General features: G+C 40.4%; 1 protein-coding gene across 1 annotated transcript; it reads right to left on the bottom strand.

Annotated features, from left to right (window-relative positions):
• Positions 1–4,829: 4,829 nt before the first annotated feature.
• On the bottom strand, positions 4,830–17,865 carry LOC143277571 (putative thioesterase PNKD). The gene is made up of 7 exons (XM_076582453.1): positions 17,624–17,865; positions 13,956–14,080; positions 13,328–13,440; positions 11,968–12,026; positions 9,551–9,643; positions 8,806–8,969; positions 4,830–4,930 (listed from the first exon to the last, which is right to left on the bottom strand). Exons 1-7 carry the CDS (start codon positions 17,863–17,865, stop codon positions 4,830–4,832), a joined length of 897 nt encoding a protein of 298 aa, XP_076438568.1.
• Positions 17,866–18,230: the final 365 nt, after the last annotated feature.

Here is an 18,230-nt window from a genome sequence, read left to right as displayed (position 1 = left end):
TCTAACCGCCTGGCTTCCATTTTTTGCATGATTCAAGCAAAGCAAAATTGCCAGCATGGCAAAAATCAGTCATATGTTCGAGTTCTTATTAAGAGTTTAGCTGACAGCTACATATCAATAGACGAAACATGCAACTGAGCGGTTAATAGATGCTTTCACTGAAAAGATTATACATTTTGTCACGTGCACAACTGAGTCTGCAAAGTTTGGTCTTATTGATTTTATTTATGTCTTTAAAATGATAATCAGGTAAGCAAAATCTAGGAATTTATCCGGGTATTCCTTAATTTCTTATGGGGAGTTTAATTTTAATGCATTCAAAATGAGCCAACTAGAACTACCAGAAGAAGAGATCAGATGCATGATCAGCAGTCTATTCATTTTTACACCACTGCACGTTCATTCACTCAGCTCATGGCACACGAGAATGAAGAGTAAACGATCAATGTGCTCTTGCAAAATTTTAATCTGCACATACTTATACACGTGTACATAACGACGGTTAACAATTCCAGGCCCTTTACTGTTTCTTACCTGTCATATTTCAATGACACAGACGTGTGTATATATACACACGCCTATTTTGTATATTATACATAATGTGGATGGACACTGGAGTGGGAAAATATTATAAAATACTGCTCTTTTGTTCTATATTCACTTAGATAAAGGCAATATTATTTTTTTTTAAATACAATATCATTGTTTTAAAAGAGAGTCGAAAATCAGACAATTTCAAACAACACTCCAAAGAATACCAGGCAATTTCAGACAACACTCCAAAGGGTACAGGACAGTATCAAACAACACTCCTAAGGATACCAGGCAATTTCAGACAACACTCCAAAGGGTACAGGACAGTATCAAACAACACTCCTAAGGATACCAGGCAATTTCAGACAACACTCCAAAGGGTACAGGACAGTATCAAACAACACTCCTAAGGATACCAGGCAATTTCAGACAACACTCCAAAGGGTACAGGACCGTATCAAACAACACTCCTAAGGATACCAGGCAATTTCAGACAACACTCCAAAGGGTACAGGACAGTATCAAACAACACTCCTAAGGATACCAGGCAATTTCAGACAACACTCCAAAGGGTACAGGACAGTATCAAACAACACTCCTAAGGATACCAGGCTATTTCAGACAACACTCCAAAGGGTACTAGATAATTTCAGACAACGCTCTAAAGGATACTACTGAGGCAATTTCAGACAACACTCCAAAGGATACTAGATATTTTTAATTAGCACTCAAAAGGATGCTAAACTTCTATTTCGGTCTTCCACACGGGAGGTAAAGCAATTCATGTGTGTGTGTGTGTGTGTGTGTGTGTTGGGGGGGGGGGCGAAAGTTATATGCACAAAAAAAGTCCTGTCTTAAAGTAAGCAGCAGCAAGGAGCAATGCTCTGCCGATGATATTCTATTCCATTGTTAAGTACAAAAGACACTACTCACAATTTACAAAACAGGTACTGTGACACATCTATGATACATTATATGAACATCGTATTTCAGATACATTGAAATAATAGTTAATTGTATCAGGAATCTAAAAAAAAAAGAAGAAAAAAAAGATTGCAGTTTGTAACATTCCCTCGCCTCCACACCCCCAGAACACCTACAATCTAGATAATGACATCATCAAACTACAAAAGCACATAAAGGCAGCCTTCCTTTCTTTCACAAACATTGAGGCTCGAGTGTCATCGAGTCTTCCCACAAATCCCTCAATACTTGGGCTCTTGTGTGTTTATCCGGTGTGACAAAGGTCCCCTCTTGGACATAACCCAGATAACGAAGAACGGATTCTTCTCGTGTTCGCAGGAAAGGGTTGTACAGCTTTTCTTCTCGTATTGTTGTTGGACACTAGAGGGGTGGAAATACATACCTATATTATTAGCGTTAAGTATTATCTCTTTTTTTAAAATACGTTTATATTACTGCTTCAAATCACACAATCCAAGTTTCGCAGTACAGTTTTCATTAAATCGATCAGGCCCATTCATCCAAGACCTGACAGGACCTGAAGAAGGCAGCTGTATTCGTCACCAGATTTGATCTGACTGTCTGACTGCAGATGCATAGAAGAAGAAGAAGAAGAAACAGAAGAAGAAAATGACGATGATAAAGGTAATTTCTTTCTAGATGTGTGTAGCTACTAATTTTGGGGTAACAAGACTACCGTAAAACACACACACACACACACACACACACACACATCCAATCACGCGCGCGCGCGTTCGCGCGCGCACACACACACACACACACACGAGGGGGAAAGCAAACACACACACACACACACACACACACAAACAGGTACATGTATTTTTCCGGCGTGTACGCATGTATGCGTGTGTAAGGAAAGAACTGAGGGCAGTGGAGAGGGTATCAGGGATACTTTTCTGCGTCTACGTGAGGCTGTGTGTGTGTGTTTGTACTAGTACGCACACTAATACAGTCATGCAAGAATGCGTGGTGTTTTGTTTTGCTCTGGAGGGGTGGGGGTGGGGTTATTGCTTGGATTTATCTGTGATGTTAAATTTCAAAACGTTATATCCATCTAGCCTGATTTTTTTCTAATTGTTTTTATATGATTGGAATGTACATAGTATTCAAGGATGGGTGTGCAGGATTTTCATTTCATTTCTTTCTTTTTTTTCACTTTTGTCTTAAAGTGTTATGTTTTCTTACATGAATACTTTCATTTTATATTATGATTTATGTGCGCGTGGTGATCAGTAAAGGATGTGCCGGTTACTCATTATTATTATTTTTTATTTTTCATTTCGCCTTGTTATTTGTTAAGGAGCTTTTGAATGAGCCAAAAGAAAAAAAATGTTCTAATTGCTCGAAGCAGACAATAAAGTCTTTCGAACAGAACTGAATGGAATTGAATCCAACAAAGTAAAAGTGCAAGCAAAATAATAATAATAATAATAAATAAATAAATAAAATAAAATAGGTGAGGAAAGAAGAGGGGCTGTTTTGGGGGACGTGGGAAAGGTGCAAACTGAAAAACAAAACAACACAAACCACACAAAATAAGAGAGAAATTATCTGCTAAATAGGAACTGGTCAATCACATGCAAGTGCCTCATTTCCCCGGATGAGTCATATTTCTCAAACTAAAAGAGATGAATTGCTGACGTGGACAAAAGAATCTAAAAACAAAACAAAATAAAACGAAAAAAAAGGATGTTGGAGCAAGGGGCTGGAAAAGACAGAAATGAAGAAAAAAAAATATTAATCAAAGACAAACCGTGCAAAGTCTTCTGTATCGTCGAGACTTGGCCCACTCAAGTTTCACCTGCAAGAACAAATCGAAATAAAAATAACAACAACAACAAAAACAACAACGCAGGCGTTGTTGTTGTTGTTGTTGTTTGTTTGTTTGTTTTTCTTCTTCATGTATGGGTACATGGCACTCTGGTTTTCAACCACTGTCTTCAATAATTTCTCCACCCCCGACTTTTTTTGTTTTTGTTTTTGTTTTTTGTTGTTGTTGTTGTTTTTTTGTTTTGTTTTGTTTTGGTCGTTTTTTGTTTCGTTTTTTTTGTTTTCTTGTTGTTCTTGTGCATAATGGAGGTGACATGCAATTTCAATTCCATTCTTCATCATTGAGCAAAATTTTTAATATCAAGTTTCACACTATGAAGAATATATATATATATATATATATATATATATATATATATATATATATATATATATATATATATTCAAACCAATGTGGAAATAATTAGACAATACACGCCTTGGCTACCGTGTTCTTATCATCAATATAACAGGCATACTGCAGGCTGCCCAATCCGTCCTCATGACCTGCACACACACACACACACACACACACACACACACACAGAGAACATTTAGTTGAAGCTGGGTTTGTTTGCGTGTGTGCTGCTAATTGGTTAGTTTTGAGTTGTTTATTCTTTCATCGGTAGACATTATTTACACCCGAGCCTCTCATTCCTAACGCAAATAAAAATACACGTCGTTTTAGATAATTCTGATAATAATTTTCTAGTCTTCCGAACAGCGAAACAAAATAGCGCCTGGCTTCCATGTGAACAAGCAAAACATAACGACATGTTTGTTCGATGTTTGGCATTGTGCCTTTATTCAACCGTTAACCTCTATCATGCAAGCAGAAAGTATTGAATTTGCTTCTCCGGATCATCAAAGTTTTGATCTTCAAGTATACCTGCATTATGCATAACATGTTTCCATGCATTGTGGTCCAGACGTGCAGACACATGTTTTGGGGTAACATCTGCCAATAAATCTGCAACATTCGTCAGCTTGGAATGGAGAAAGTATAGGACAAACATTTACAACGATTTGGTTAGAAAAGATAAATTTACCATTATCAGATTCCAAAGTGCTTTGGGCAACCGTGAAAATAAAACAATTATTGCTTGTAATTCCTCTCCATCTTGCGCATCACACACACACACACACACACAGCCTCATGAACACACAGTATCCAGCAGGATTCTTCTGTTCTTCTCACCTGGCCACACATAAGTATCGTCAGGCAGAGACGACAAGTAATCCAATGATTGTAGCATGGTTGTGGCGCTTCCTTCAAATGCTTGTCCTGCAGAAAATAAGTATCAGTGGTTTAAGAGAACAATCTGTCACCATGGAGGTTTAAAAAGGTTAATGGTCCCATAGCCTTTATTGGACATCAGGGTGGTGAATTCATACTTCATAGCCAATGTGTGTCTACAGCCCCTGGCTCGGCACATCAAAGTGGAGACCCAGTCTTCTCCTCCCGCCGTTTTAACCTTCCCCAAGCAAAGTCAGGTAACCCTTCACACCTGGGTCGAGTGCGGAAAAACCGGAGTAAAGTGCCTTTCCCAGGGACACAGCAGCATGACGAAGCGGGGCCTCGAACCCTGATCACTGGTGAACTCTGGATCAGAAATGAAATCCAACGCTTAACCGATTCTGCCACGCCGACTCCAACCATACAGAAGATGCTACCAAAAAAACAGCCACCGTGGCGAAGTGGTTAGCGTCGTGGACTGACGGCTGGGAAGACACTGGTTCCATTACAAGCGGAGATTTTTTTTGGGGGGGCCCGCAACCGGCTCCTAACCAGAGCTGAGTGTGTTGTGGGCTTAAATGGGAAGACTGGGACCACACAGTCGAGCATCACCCACTTCACGGATGCGTCTTTGGGTGTGTTGCTAAAATTTCCTGACCAACAGTGCAAATATTTGTATCTCTTGAGTTGGGCCTGGTTAATGTCAGGATATCATAATGAAATGAAGTGTAGAGTATAGCCTTGTCACGTAGTCCAAAACCTAAATGGAACTCTACAGCGACACTGTTCACTATCACCGTCCTCCTCCAACACTGAGTTGAATGATTTTTTTTTAATGCTACAAATCCTGTGGCCTTTCATGCAATGCTCTCTTGGTGCCCTCAGTTTTGACCCCCATCCACTTCCGTGCTTGGGGTGAGTCCTGTCAAGGTCTTCAGTGTCTGCAGATTCATTAGGAGGCTGTCGTTTGGGGGATGTGGTGGTGGTCTCCACTTTGGGTGAGACGCTCTCTCAGTCTGGATCTGCGACTAAGCTATTATTGTCGTTAGTAGGGGGTTTAGTCAGTGGCGTTGAAAGTACGCTTAATCAGAACAGGCACTTCTGAACACCACCGAAGTGACTCAGCAGCAGTGCAGGGTCTCCTCTGGAATGTAGCCTCCTGGCAACGTATAACATCGATGGCACCCTGTGGACTACCGACGTTTGGACTGCGACAGATGGACTCGGCTTTGACTGTGTATGGGGGACTCGGAATGAGTGGCATGGGAGCAATGCCGCTGAAACGGCGCAGAAGACTGAGCAGTCAAAAAATATAATATTTGTTACTGTGATTGTGATTTCTCATGATGATGATGAGGATGATGACGATTATTATTATTACTATTATCAGTATATCATGATTAGACAATTATCACATTACTGCAAATAACGTGTGCTAAAAATAAACCCTTGTACTGTTCTTGTCAGTGCTTTGTTGGTCTCACCCATCCTCCCGATTTTCTATTCCTATGTAAGGGTCATGGGGCTCATTGAACATGGGGCGTCATCGACAGTGTCAAACGTCAGCGTACGTTTCGTGCATCACAACAATGACGTCGCGAGGAAACTCGCTGCTGCGTCATGATCTTGCACATGATTGACAAGCGTCATTCTTCTTTGTATTCCATATTTCGAAAGTCACGTGCAATTAGCGTCGCCCTGGCAACATTATTGTTGACAGTGAAAGAGAACACACAGTGGAAAGAATACAGCTATGGCTATGCCTGTTTTGGGGTTTGTTTTTTGTTTTGTTTTGTTTTTAGCAGGAGTCACACTTGAGCCATGAAAGCTTTGCCTTTTATTTTTTTCAAACCTTTCGTAGAACTGGAAGTGACTGGATATTATTACGTTGTGCGTGTTCTGTGTTGATGCTTCTGTTAGGTGTAGCGTTTGAGATGCACGTGTGTCACTTCGGTGGTGTTCAGTGGTGCCTGTTCTGATTCAACCTACTTAGGACACCACCTACTAAGCCCCCTAATAACGACAATAATGGCTTAGTCGCGGAGCCAGACTGAGTGAGCGTCCCTCCCAGAGTGGAGACCGCCACCATGTCCCTCAAACAACAGTCCCCCAAGAATCTGCCGACACTGAAGACATTGACAGGACTCACCCCAAGCACAGAAGTGGAGGGGTATCTAAACTGAGGTCACCATGAGAGCAGGGCATGAAAGGCCACATACTTTGGGACTGGTTTTTATTTTTTATTTTTTTTAATTGATGATGATGATGAAGGAAGAGGAGGATGACGATGACGTTGATGATGTTGCTATGGAAGTCCATTTTGGTTTGGGACTGCGTGACAAGGCTGTACTCTACGCTTCCTGTCATAATGATATCCCGGCGTTAACCAGGCCCGAGAGATACAGACACTTGCAGTGTTGGTCAGGTAATTAGAGCAACACACCCAAAGACGCATCACTGAAGTGGATGACACTCGGCTGTGTGGTCCCAGTCTCCCCATTTAAGCCCACAGCACACTCAACTCTGGGTAGTAGCCGGCCACGGGCCGAAAAACCCACCTCTGCTGGGATTCGAACCCGCGTCCTCCCAGCCGTCAGTCCGCGACGCTAACCACTTCGCCACGGCGGCTGGTTAGTTTGTTTTTGTTGTTGTTGTTTGTTTTTCTCTCTTCTCTTTGTGTTCTCGGTCCAGATAAGGTTATTGTCTCGTGTTGTTTCTCGTGTTATTTCTTCTATTATTTACGCCCCCATGTGCTTATTTATTTACATATTTATGTGTATATTCAGTGTGTGTGTGTGTGTGTGTGTGTGTGTGTGTGTGTGTGTGTGTGTGTGTGTGAATCCTACGGTGGTGCTCAACCATCGATCCTCCTTACCCACTTTGGGTTTGTGACACGGCAAGATTTATTGTTGACAAAAAAGTATCTACAGAGAAAATGAATTTTGTTAAAAGTTTTCCACAGACACACAAACACGCACACACACACATACACCAACACACATATACGTACATAAATACATACACACATACATACATGCACAGAGAAACACGGACAAACGAAATCACAGGGCTATTACATGACTAGCGTTGTTTACACACATATGACCCAAAAAGGAATAAAAGGAGAAAGGTACGCTATATGGAACATAAGAAAATGGATGGGAAAACGACAACAACGTACCACCTAACCTCAAAATAAATATAATGCACTGTGCAGTACACCTTGCGCAATATCAGTTAACATCTTGAAACAGCCAAAAATACATGTATGTGAAGCCCGCGAAAAGTTTGTGAAACGCTTTTAAACTCTGGCATTCAAATATTACGCATCTGCCAGAAATAAGTTTGTGTGTGTGTGTGTGTGTGTGTGTGTGTGTGTGTGTGTGTGTGTGTGTGACAAAATGGGGAGGAGGTGGGAGCAGCGGAGGAATGACAGGAAATGAGAGGGGGGCGCCCGGGGGGAGGGGGGGGGGGGGGGGCACAGCTCAAAAGGTACATTACATAGGCGATAGATCCTTACAGTGAATGAGAGAAGGAAAGGGCATTAACTATCCACATTAGTTTCTTCCACTCCACTCCTCTGTGTGGCAGTGCGCTGACAGAGACACGTAGCACAAATCCGTGCTGACGATGTCAGCCATTTTGTTCAGCAAGTGGAGGGGGGCCGGGGGGGGGGGGGCTTGTTTGACTGAGTTATTTTCTGAGCAGTGGAGCCACTGACTTTGAACTTGTTCTTCCCTATGTAGCAAACTTCTTTGTCCCCCCGACAGCAAAAATATTTGTCGCCATGCAGTCTTCGAAGTTTGAGTTGCAAGAAAAGTTTGTAACTGGTGCGAAAGCGCTTTGATTAGTCTCTGCACAAGATCCAGCGCTATATAAATACCATTATTATTATTATCATCATTAGTAGTAGTAGTAGTAGCAGTAAATCAGCGTATCTGATCATGACTTGTCGCATGATACCTCAGTTGTCGCTTCGCTCCCTGCGTGCAGTGGGCCTTATGAACTACACCGACTATCGTGGCTTTCGTTGCTTTGGGTAAGTCAAGTAAGTCAAACTACTTCAAATTACTCCACGCTATCGAATGTATGCTTTCCACACACACCCTCCAGCAAATTTAGATAAGATATGTAAAAACTAACGAACAAAAAAAACAACATATAAAATCAACAATGAATCAGAATATAATTATGAACATAGAAAGAAAACCAAACACTTAATGTGCACAAAGCATACCCACCACATCCACACAAGAACAGCATATCTCCTGTAAAGACGGAATCACTTGTTCCGAAGGGCGCTCCGTCCAAAATGTATACAACATGACCTGTGGTATGACCAGGGGTCAACACAGCACGGATCTTGAGGTCTCCATATCCCAACGTATCTCCGTCTTTCACGGGGCTGTCAAAATAGAAACAGTGTTCATTCTGTGAGTGACTTTGGTCATGAAATATTCGAACTGGATTACTGGTGATATGCCACTGCGTGTTAAATGGTGGAAAGAACGAAATATGTATATATCTAGCTTAATGCCCACATACCAGTCAATTACACAGGGTCACATCCCTGCTTGGAAGACCCTTAAAAGTTTATTAAAAAAAAAAAAAGAAGAACAAAAAAGAAAAAAAGATGAACTCTTTAATCACAAAATCATGCACAACTTAACAAAAAACAAAACAACCAAACACACACACACACACACACACACACACACACACACACACACACATGGAACAAAAATGGTGTTCTTTCATATTATAGCACATTAACTCAGATATTGCCTGAAAGCGAAAGAAAAAAACATTAATTAGAAATCTTGAACAGGCCTACTTTTTTAGAATAATAATTATATCAAGAGAACAAGCGCTGCAGATTTCCATTATGAAGACAATTGACTAAAGGTCATGAAGGTATCTGAATGAAAAGAAAAAGAAAGAAAAAAATAAGAAAGGTTAACAACCATTGATCAAACTCTCACTTACTGTGTGATGTCAGGCACGTTATCTGAAGAACTGCCATAAACCTTGATCTCCGGGTAATGCTGTCGCATCTCCCTGTTTCCTCCACTGTGATCCCTACCAAAACCAGTCAGCTCATTTTGGTCACGTTACGTTCATTTGGAACTGATATGAATTTCACGTTTTACCCAAGTTAGTAACAATGACAAGATTGGATATATATATATATATATATATAGATATATATATATATAAAGTATATTAAAAAAAGAGGGGGGTAAGGGGAAGGGGGGGGGGGGGGGGGGGGGGGGCAAAACCATCATTTGGGACGAAATATACAAACTGATCACTCCGGAAAAGTCCAGTTCTTTCCACATAATGGTGATCACCAGATCAGATACCTTCTCCCACTCCTAAATTTTCTATTCTGATGTCGTCTTCTCCGTGACTCACGCTGGATCAACATGAAGTGTTCGCGTTACTTAAGTCACTGACTTAAGTCATTGACGACTGCTTTCATGGTGACCTCAGTTTCGATACGCCCACTTCCGTGCTTGGGGCGAGCCCTGTCATGGTTTTCAATGTCGGCAGATTTAATAATAGAGGACTGTCGTTCGAGGCACGTGGTGAGTGGGGGGTTCTGCGATTAAATTAAGCCATTATTGTCGTCAGACGGTCGCATAGCAGGTGGTGTTGAAAGTAGGCTAAATCAGAACAGGCACTACTGAACACAACCGAAGTGACTCAGCAGCAGTGCAGGGTCTCCTCTGTTGTGTGGCCTCATGGCGACGTAACATCGATGGTTTCCTGAGCACTGCCGACGCTGGGATGGCGACAGACGAACACGGGTGTGACCGTGTTTGGGGGATTCGGAATGAGCGGCGTGGAAGTAATGCCATTGAAACGGCGTAGATGATGGGGCAGCAAAAAAAAAAAAAAAGTCAGACTATAATATCGAAGCCTGTTCGATCTTCACTCAGACCTATACCATCCATAAGAAAAAAGAGAAACAAGACAGGCAAGGCCTTCAAGACTCACTTGTGATACACTGGAAAAAAAAATCCAAGCTTTTTATGTATTGTGTATAATTTCAAAATGTAATGTTTAAGATCAGAAAGATCAGTTTAAAGCGAATTAAGTCCCCTAGCATTAATTACAGAGTAATTTCCCTTCTTAACTATCTGCACCAAAACGTTTGCAAAATAAATAAAACTTCCATGCTTAGCAAAAGAAGTTCCTGTTTGAACAAAAAATGATAATAATGACTGCTCTTGTTGTTGGGTCAGAATATCAGATCAAAGTGCCAAGTTTAGAGAATACAAAAAATATAAATATAACAGTAAATGCAGTTTGCATATAATCAGGCTTCATTTTTTATTTTTTTGTGCCCATCCCAGAGGTGCAATATTGTTTTAAACAAGATGACTGGAAAGAACTGAATTTTTCCTATTTTTATGCCTAATTTGGTGTCAACTGACAAAAGTATTTGCAGTGAAAATGTCAATGTTAAAGTTTACCACACACACACACACACACACACACACACACACACACAATCGAACACCGGGTTAAAACATAGACTCACTTTGTTTACACAAGTGAGTCAAAAAGGGGGAAAAGAAAGAAGAAAAAAACGAGGCTAATCCTTGTCGGAATTCGTGAATACGCACGCTCGTTTTCAAGATCTATGAAAGGTTCCATCCCAATAATTGCTGAAGTGTCCTTTACACTGATCCATTCACAATTCTACCGGAAAACCATGCGACGTGTTACCACTTTAATTGTGTTATAATTATGCAGGGATGTGTGTGTGTTTAGGGTGTTTATGTGTGTTCGTGCGAACGCGCGCGCGCGCGCGTGCGTGTGCGTACATGCGTGTGTGTGTGTGTGTGTGTGTGTGTGAAGTATCAGTGTTTACCTGTCATTATTCTCCTTGTAAAAAATCAAATGCTTTATACCGAATATATTTTTGTGGACCATATGTGCGATGGTCATGTTATAATTCTCTCTCTCTCTCACTGTGTGTGTGTGTGTGTGTGTGTGTTAGAGAGAGAGAGAGAGAGAGAGAGAGAGAGAGAGAGAGAGAGAGATAATGCAGGTAAACTTTTAGGTGACTAGTAGTTGTAACAGTCCTCTTTCTGTATATAAGATAATTGAAAGCTTTATTCCAAATTTTTCCTGTTGATTTTGATGATTTCTCTTTTATAAGTGTGGTGTGGTAATTTATCTTTTATAAGTGTGTATTTTTCCTGTTGATTTTGATGATTTCTCTTTTATAAGTGTGGTGTGGTAATTTATCTTTTATAAGTGTGTTGTTTTATACCTATTTTGCTGTAACTGCAGCAGAGGTGGTTTAAACTGGACAATTAAGATATATTGTTAGTGCTTTTTTTATTAATAAAATCAAAGTAAATAGAAAAAGAAGAAGCCTGACAACTCACCAGTGTTTGTGTGTAATTAAAACAGCCTCTGGCTTGACGCCCATTGTGCTCAAATATGCCTGTAACACACACACACAGACACACAGACAGAGAGAGAGGGAGAGAGAGAGAGAGAAAGAGAGAGAGAGAGAGAGTAATACTATTACTACCTTTCCACCCATATATACCATTTTCCTCCTCTAAAACCTTTCAACAAATTTCTCTTGGAAGTTTAAAATACCAGTAAGAAAACACGTTACTTAACCACCAGTGTACTCCAGTGTTGTTGCTTTTAATCTACTACTTTTTCTTGCCTTTGTCGGAACAAAACAAGTCTCATTTTACTCAGATTGCAAACATGCACTGATGCAGATCAGACACACACACACAAAAAAAAAAAAAGAAAAAAGAAAAAAAGAATACAATAAAAAAAAAAAACCTTATTCATTCACCGAACTACCATTACACGGACGTACTTTGTTTCCACACTTACAGGACTGTGAACGTAATCACAATATGCAAACCTTTTGCGATACCGGGTAACATCTTGACAACACAGTATCATGTTCGTGTTTCTGCAGCTCAAACATGGATTGTAGAATCTTTAAAACGTGAAAACTAGACCTGCATACATCTGCTGCAGTCCTGCCCCCTCCATAAGGTGCTCAGGAAGAGGTATACCTACTGGCCCGACCCAACTCCAGTGACCCGGATGCTCTACGGCTGTGCGGAGGACCTGTAGCGTACAGCTGCCTTCATCGCGGAGACTGGGGTGACCAACTGACGAACGAGAAGAAGAAGAAAGAAGATATGCCTGCATACATGCCGTGGGCCTGCATGTGTTGACTGTGGAGATAAGATAATTCTGCACCCAAAACCTGAATGCTTGCTGAAATTCAACCAAGCACAAGCCTTTGAGACAGAACCTGAGGCACTAACCATTAATTTTGGTGATTGTGCCTAGTTTAAAATAAAATGTAAAAGCTTAGACTGAGATCGTATTTCAGTGGGAAGCAACGCATAGGGAATACCTGATCTTTTATTTTCTTTTTCTGTTTGTAAATCTTTGAATGCGTTTAATTTCAAAGGAGGGTGACTGTAAAATTCAAATCTATTCCTTGCTTTTTTTTAGTTTTACTTTAATTATAACAAGTGTTAAAGTTTTAAGTTGGAAATGTTTCATACAATGATCAATACATGTGTGTTCTGGACAAACCAGGCATCAACGTGCACTTGTCAGCCATGCGAAGATTTTTTTCCTCTTCACTTCACTGATGCCATGTAATGTCCAAGTTGTCCCTTATAAATTGTTCCAGACAAACCTGAAGCCTACACTGTAGACGTGGAAGGAAGGTATACAGTTAATTCATCATTCACTCACCTGCACGGGTTCGGCATGGCCTGGATCAACAACAACAGAGCTGTTACTGCGACGATCCAAGACCAGGTAAGCGTAGTTATCCATCATTATAGGTATGGGCACAATCATCAAGTCTATGGGAAGAGAGAGAGAGAGAGAGAGAGAGAGAGAGAGAGAGAGAGAGCGCATACTATTATGATAAAGAGACAAGTACACATGAGGTATATATATATCGGTTACCATTATCTCAACATCCCTTCTCACCCAGTAAACAGGTTTGAAAAGTAATTCTACCCATGGTTCTGTTGAATCAGGTACGCTGTCTGTGTGGAGTGTCTGCCACTATTGATGTGACAATTACCAATTCCAACATCATGTTTTTCAGACGGTTGAAAGAATAAGGTACACATGACAATGTCTTGCGGCGGTCAGTGGAATATTCATTTCAAACTAACAGTATCACGCTATCAGTGTTATATATATATATATATATATATATATATATATATATATTGAAATTATCTTCCCGACCTCTGTCCTCGCTTCTGTGACCATCTCTGTGTCCAACACACACACACACACACATGCACAGACACATAATATGCACACATGTGCACACATGCATAATCAGTGTTTCTAACTAAAATACCTCCATAATGAAATGGTGTGATAAGTGTATGCCATCCTCCCCTGCGCTTGAGTCTTTTCTTAGCTTTTGCAATATTTCTCAGATGGTAATAGTAACCAAGACGAGTCCTCGAATAAAAGAAATACCTGAAAAACAAACAAACAAACAAACAAACAAGCATAAATGTATTAATGCAATTAGTGTTCAGGTACTGATTTTTAAAACAAATTAAAAAAAAAAACTATAATGTATATAGCCTTAAATGATGGAAACTGCTAAAATCTTTGGATACGCACATTTTGTATAATTATACTATATCGCTGAATTATGTCTCAGATAAGAAAAATGTACTGACCGATTGAAAATCTTACACTTATTCTTAGAAACTGTCCAATGGTGTCAAATTACTTCTTATATATCTGCCACCAGCAATTCCACTGCAGACAATTTATGTACAAAATTCATCGTGCGTAAATTGTGTCTGAGAGAAAGAGAGAAAAAAAAGGAGATATTTACAAAGATCTTTCGACGGGTATAGCGGCTGAATAGCAGAATGTTGCATTCCCTTCCCTGGGTCCTGAATTCGAGCTACTGTTTCAATACTCCCTGTGTATGGAGGGAGGATGTTTTTCTTATCTCCTTGATCAACGTACGTACAGAGCTGCTGGCAGCTTAAAACCCTCTTTGTGTACATTCGCACACAGACCATCACTTTATTTATGCACACTACATATTCTGCAATCCACGCCAGCGTTTGATGGGTTGTGGAAACATGATAATACTCAACAAGTACCAAACACAATCAGTCATCGGTGAAACTGATGTTGGTCATGAAAAAAAAGAAAGAAAAAAAAACCCATCTATGTGGGGACATAAGCCGGATAAGGTAATGTACTGTAATCTTTTACCAGATCTAGTAATTGATATTGTCCTCTTCCATTTTCTCTCTAAACACACACACACACACACACACACACACACACACACCCTCTCTCTCTCTCTCTTCGTCATCCGGTTGTCGATACTGATGACATATTTCTCTCTCCCCCCCCCCCCCCGCCCCCTCTCTCTCATCCATCTGTCAATGTGTGTGTGTGTGTGTGTGTGTGTGTGTGTGTGTGTGTGTGTGTGTGTGTGTGTGTGTGTGTGTGTGTGTGTGTGTGTGTTCTTTATCATATTCTTTCTGTATGACTTTTTTTTTTAATTCTCTCTTTCTCCCCTTTTCATTAGATATATATGTGCTATTGAAACTGATGTAGATTAGCAAGGACAGATTGGAATGGGTCATGCCTAAAATCTTAATCCTTGAATAAAAAAAACGTTTTGAGTTCTGAATTCTCTCTCTCTCTCTCTCTCTCTCTCTCTCTCTTTGATATACTGAGGACATTTTCCATGTGCATGAATTCATATGTTGAATATTTTACTGTCATTGTAAGAGAGAGAACTTTTTTCTGAGTATTTCTTTTCCTACTTTGAATAAGGCTTGAGAGAGAGAGAGAGAGAGGGGGGGGGTATACCATCAATGGGTGCTTACGTGTAATATGTGCATACATGTATACATAGTATGTAAAGGCCTCCTTTCAAACATGTACATCATATTTATCTCAAGTAACCAAGATTCTTTTTGTCTACCTCTCACCATTATTTGTATCGTTCCAATGTTATAAAATCTCCTTTGGAGTTCGTGAATAGTCTGCAATATTTCTAAATAAAAGTTCCTGGCACTAGCGAACGCTGTGTCCCAGTCAAGAACCTGATATCTACAGAAATCTTGCAACTGAACATTTTATTTACAAATAAGGAAATCCCCCTGGAAATGATAATATCATAGACTTAAATGGTTGTAGAATGACTTTTCCCTATCTTTACCATTGCACTTGATTAGTTTCCTGTCTTGTTTATATTGTAGGTTGTCTTGACAACGGCGCCTGCGAACTGAGTTAAAACAATACGTGCTGAAATCGCTCAGTCCACAACAAACAAATGATAACAACACAACATTTAAGAGTATGAATGGTTGTTGGATAGAGCTTCGTAAACAAAATCGGCAATGAAGGAATGGGAGATCTATCAGAGGTTGGAAATCAGGATGAAAAGGTAGAAAAAAAAAATCCTCTCTGGATAGATCGAATGTTCGAACACACAACTTAATCGTCTATGTAACATGCATGTAATATCTACAAGACTACACAGAGCACCGTGTGCTGTCAAAGTGTGATTAATGTAATGTAGCCAGAAGGTGCGTTGCTCAGAGTAGATCTAACTATGACCAAACGATGAAAGATGGTCAGAGACGGTTCACTGACGCTGTCACTATCAGGCAGTCGAAACAAAACTCACAAAACACGGCCAACACAATTGATGAACGTATCCATAGTGATCTGGCGTGGAGTCAAAAGTTGATCACTGGTACAGCTACATCATTGACTGAAAACACCTGAGTTGCTCAGTAAGTTTGAATAGTGGGCTTTTCTCCAAGCCGAAAAGTAACCTTCTCCAAGAACAATCATTCAAACAACTCATTTGTCGCCAATACCAAGTTGTGTCCCTTGTCTCTCTCTGTCTCTCTCTGTCTCTCTGTCTCTGTCTCTCTCTCTCTCTCTCTCTCTCTGGAGCTGTTCCTCCATATATGTAGATACCTCTTCCTAGAACAGACCTTAAGTCGAGCCTTTTGGAATGTGTGTGGCATAATGTCAAAACTTGATGGTGCAGATTGTGTTATATTTGTTTCATTGGGTTGGGTTACGCTGCTGGTCAGGCATATGCTTGGCAGATGTGATGTAGCGTATATAGATTTGACAGAACGCAGTGACGCCTCCTTGAGCTACTGATACTGATACTGATACTGTTTCACTGTCACATTTGTTAATAAGTTCTTTTTCTTCGTTCGTGAGCTGCAGCTCCCACGTTCACTCGTATGTACACGATACGACCGTTTTTTACCATGAAGGCAGCCATACTCTGCTTTCGGGGGTGAGTGTTGATAAGTTGAATCTAATTCATCTGACAAACACAAATCGTTTGTAAACTGACCAGCAGTTAAGCTGGCGCAACAGGGGAACTACGTTCAGGAGGAATAATTTGACTTGTGAAAAAAACCCGTTGATTCCTTATATTCTTCATGTGAATGATGACAGTAATGTTGTTGTTTTTTTATGTATTTTGGATTTTTGCATGTATGTTGGGTGGTTACTTTTGGACACATCAATTGTTTGTATGTCTGGAAATTCATTGACCATACTATTCAGTTTCTGTTATCATAGTTGATAATTGGATAAGTATGCTTGGGTATATTTTTGTAGATTGATTGCGTGTGTTTGATTATATCAATATGATATACTGTGCGGATATCTGAAGACAAGGACAAATCCCCGGATAAATCCCCCAAACTTGATTTCTTGGGTGAACATGAAATGATAAATTTTGACAGAAAATATGTTGACTTTAAGTGTGGTGTCAAGAGGTTTGGTTGGCACTGTGATGTACCCAAATCTGCGGCCAGTCAGGAATCTGTTAAGTCTGTCAACATCCCTAGCTCTTTACATTTTGATATTTGATCTCAACTGATTCGCAGCCTGTTCAATTTAGGTGTCCGCTATGGAGATAGGGATATTGTCTATCAACACTTTTGCTGTAGGTTTCTCCTCACCTGTGTCCGACCGGAGTATAAAAGGGTTGGTACTGGATACCTGGATGGTCGCTCCCTGAGCCTCAGTCTTTTCACCAGTATGTCCTCCGTGCCTCTCCGGTGGTTGGGTAAATTCTCCACAGACCTCTGATCAGTTTGCTGACCGCCCAGAATGAAACCTTGACCAGCTGTTCTCTCTGCCACGACACAAATTTCCAAAACGGTCCGTCGGTTATTTTCTAATTCGGGAATGTCTTTCTGCTTTATGAAGATTGGATTGACTGTTGCGAATGTCGTCGCCATCATTTATCCGAATGAAATAGCACGTACAGTACTCGAGTGTTCAATAGTGGTTCAAACGGAAAGGCAAACGGGTTGAAAAACAATAGAACGATCTATCTGTGTCTGTCTGATTGTCTACTCTCTCTGGTTTGCTGGATGTAGAAATGCATTTACGCTTTCTTCTTACCCCTCTGTCGTGAAATTTATTTTTTTAAATCGTTTCGTTTCGTTTCGTTTTGTTTCGTCTCGTCTCTCTCTCTCTCTCTCTCTCTCTCTCCAAAAAGGATTTTCCCTGAAGCGTCCCGTACGGCAACGATTGGCACAAACAGTGAGAGCTATTTTTAGCTTCAAGCGGAGAAGACGCTCAGTGTTCGAACGGTCGGAGT

Source organism: Babylonia areolata, chromosome 2 (assembly GCF_041734735.1).
Source record: "Babylonia areolata isolate BAREFJ2019XMU chromosome 2, ASM4173473v1, whole genome shotgun sequence".
NCBI classification, from domain to species: Eukaryota; Metazoa; Mollusca; class Gastropoda; order Neogastropoda; family Buccinidae; genus Babylonia; species Babylonia areolata.
The sequence above is the reverse complement of the archived record's forward strand: the minus strand, read 5'-3'. Positions and strand labels throughout refer to the sequence as shown.

What these genes read in the sequence shown, in the direction of transcription:
- LOC143277571 (XM_076582453.1), bottom strand. Translation starts at nt 17,865, where the DNA reads ATGGCGACGACATTCGCAACAGTCAATCCAATCTTCATAAAGCAGAAA. An exon ending in AACGTGCCTGACATCACACA is followed by an intron (nt 8,970 to 9,550) that starts GTAAGTGAGAGT and finishes CTATTTTGACAG; the next exon opens with CCCCGTGAAAGACGGAGATA. An exon ending in GCTGTTCTTGTGTGGATGTG is followed by an intron (nt 4,931 to 8,805) that starts GTGGGTATGCTT and finishes TTTCTGATCCAG; the next exon opens with AGTTCACCAGTGATCAGGGT.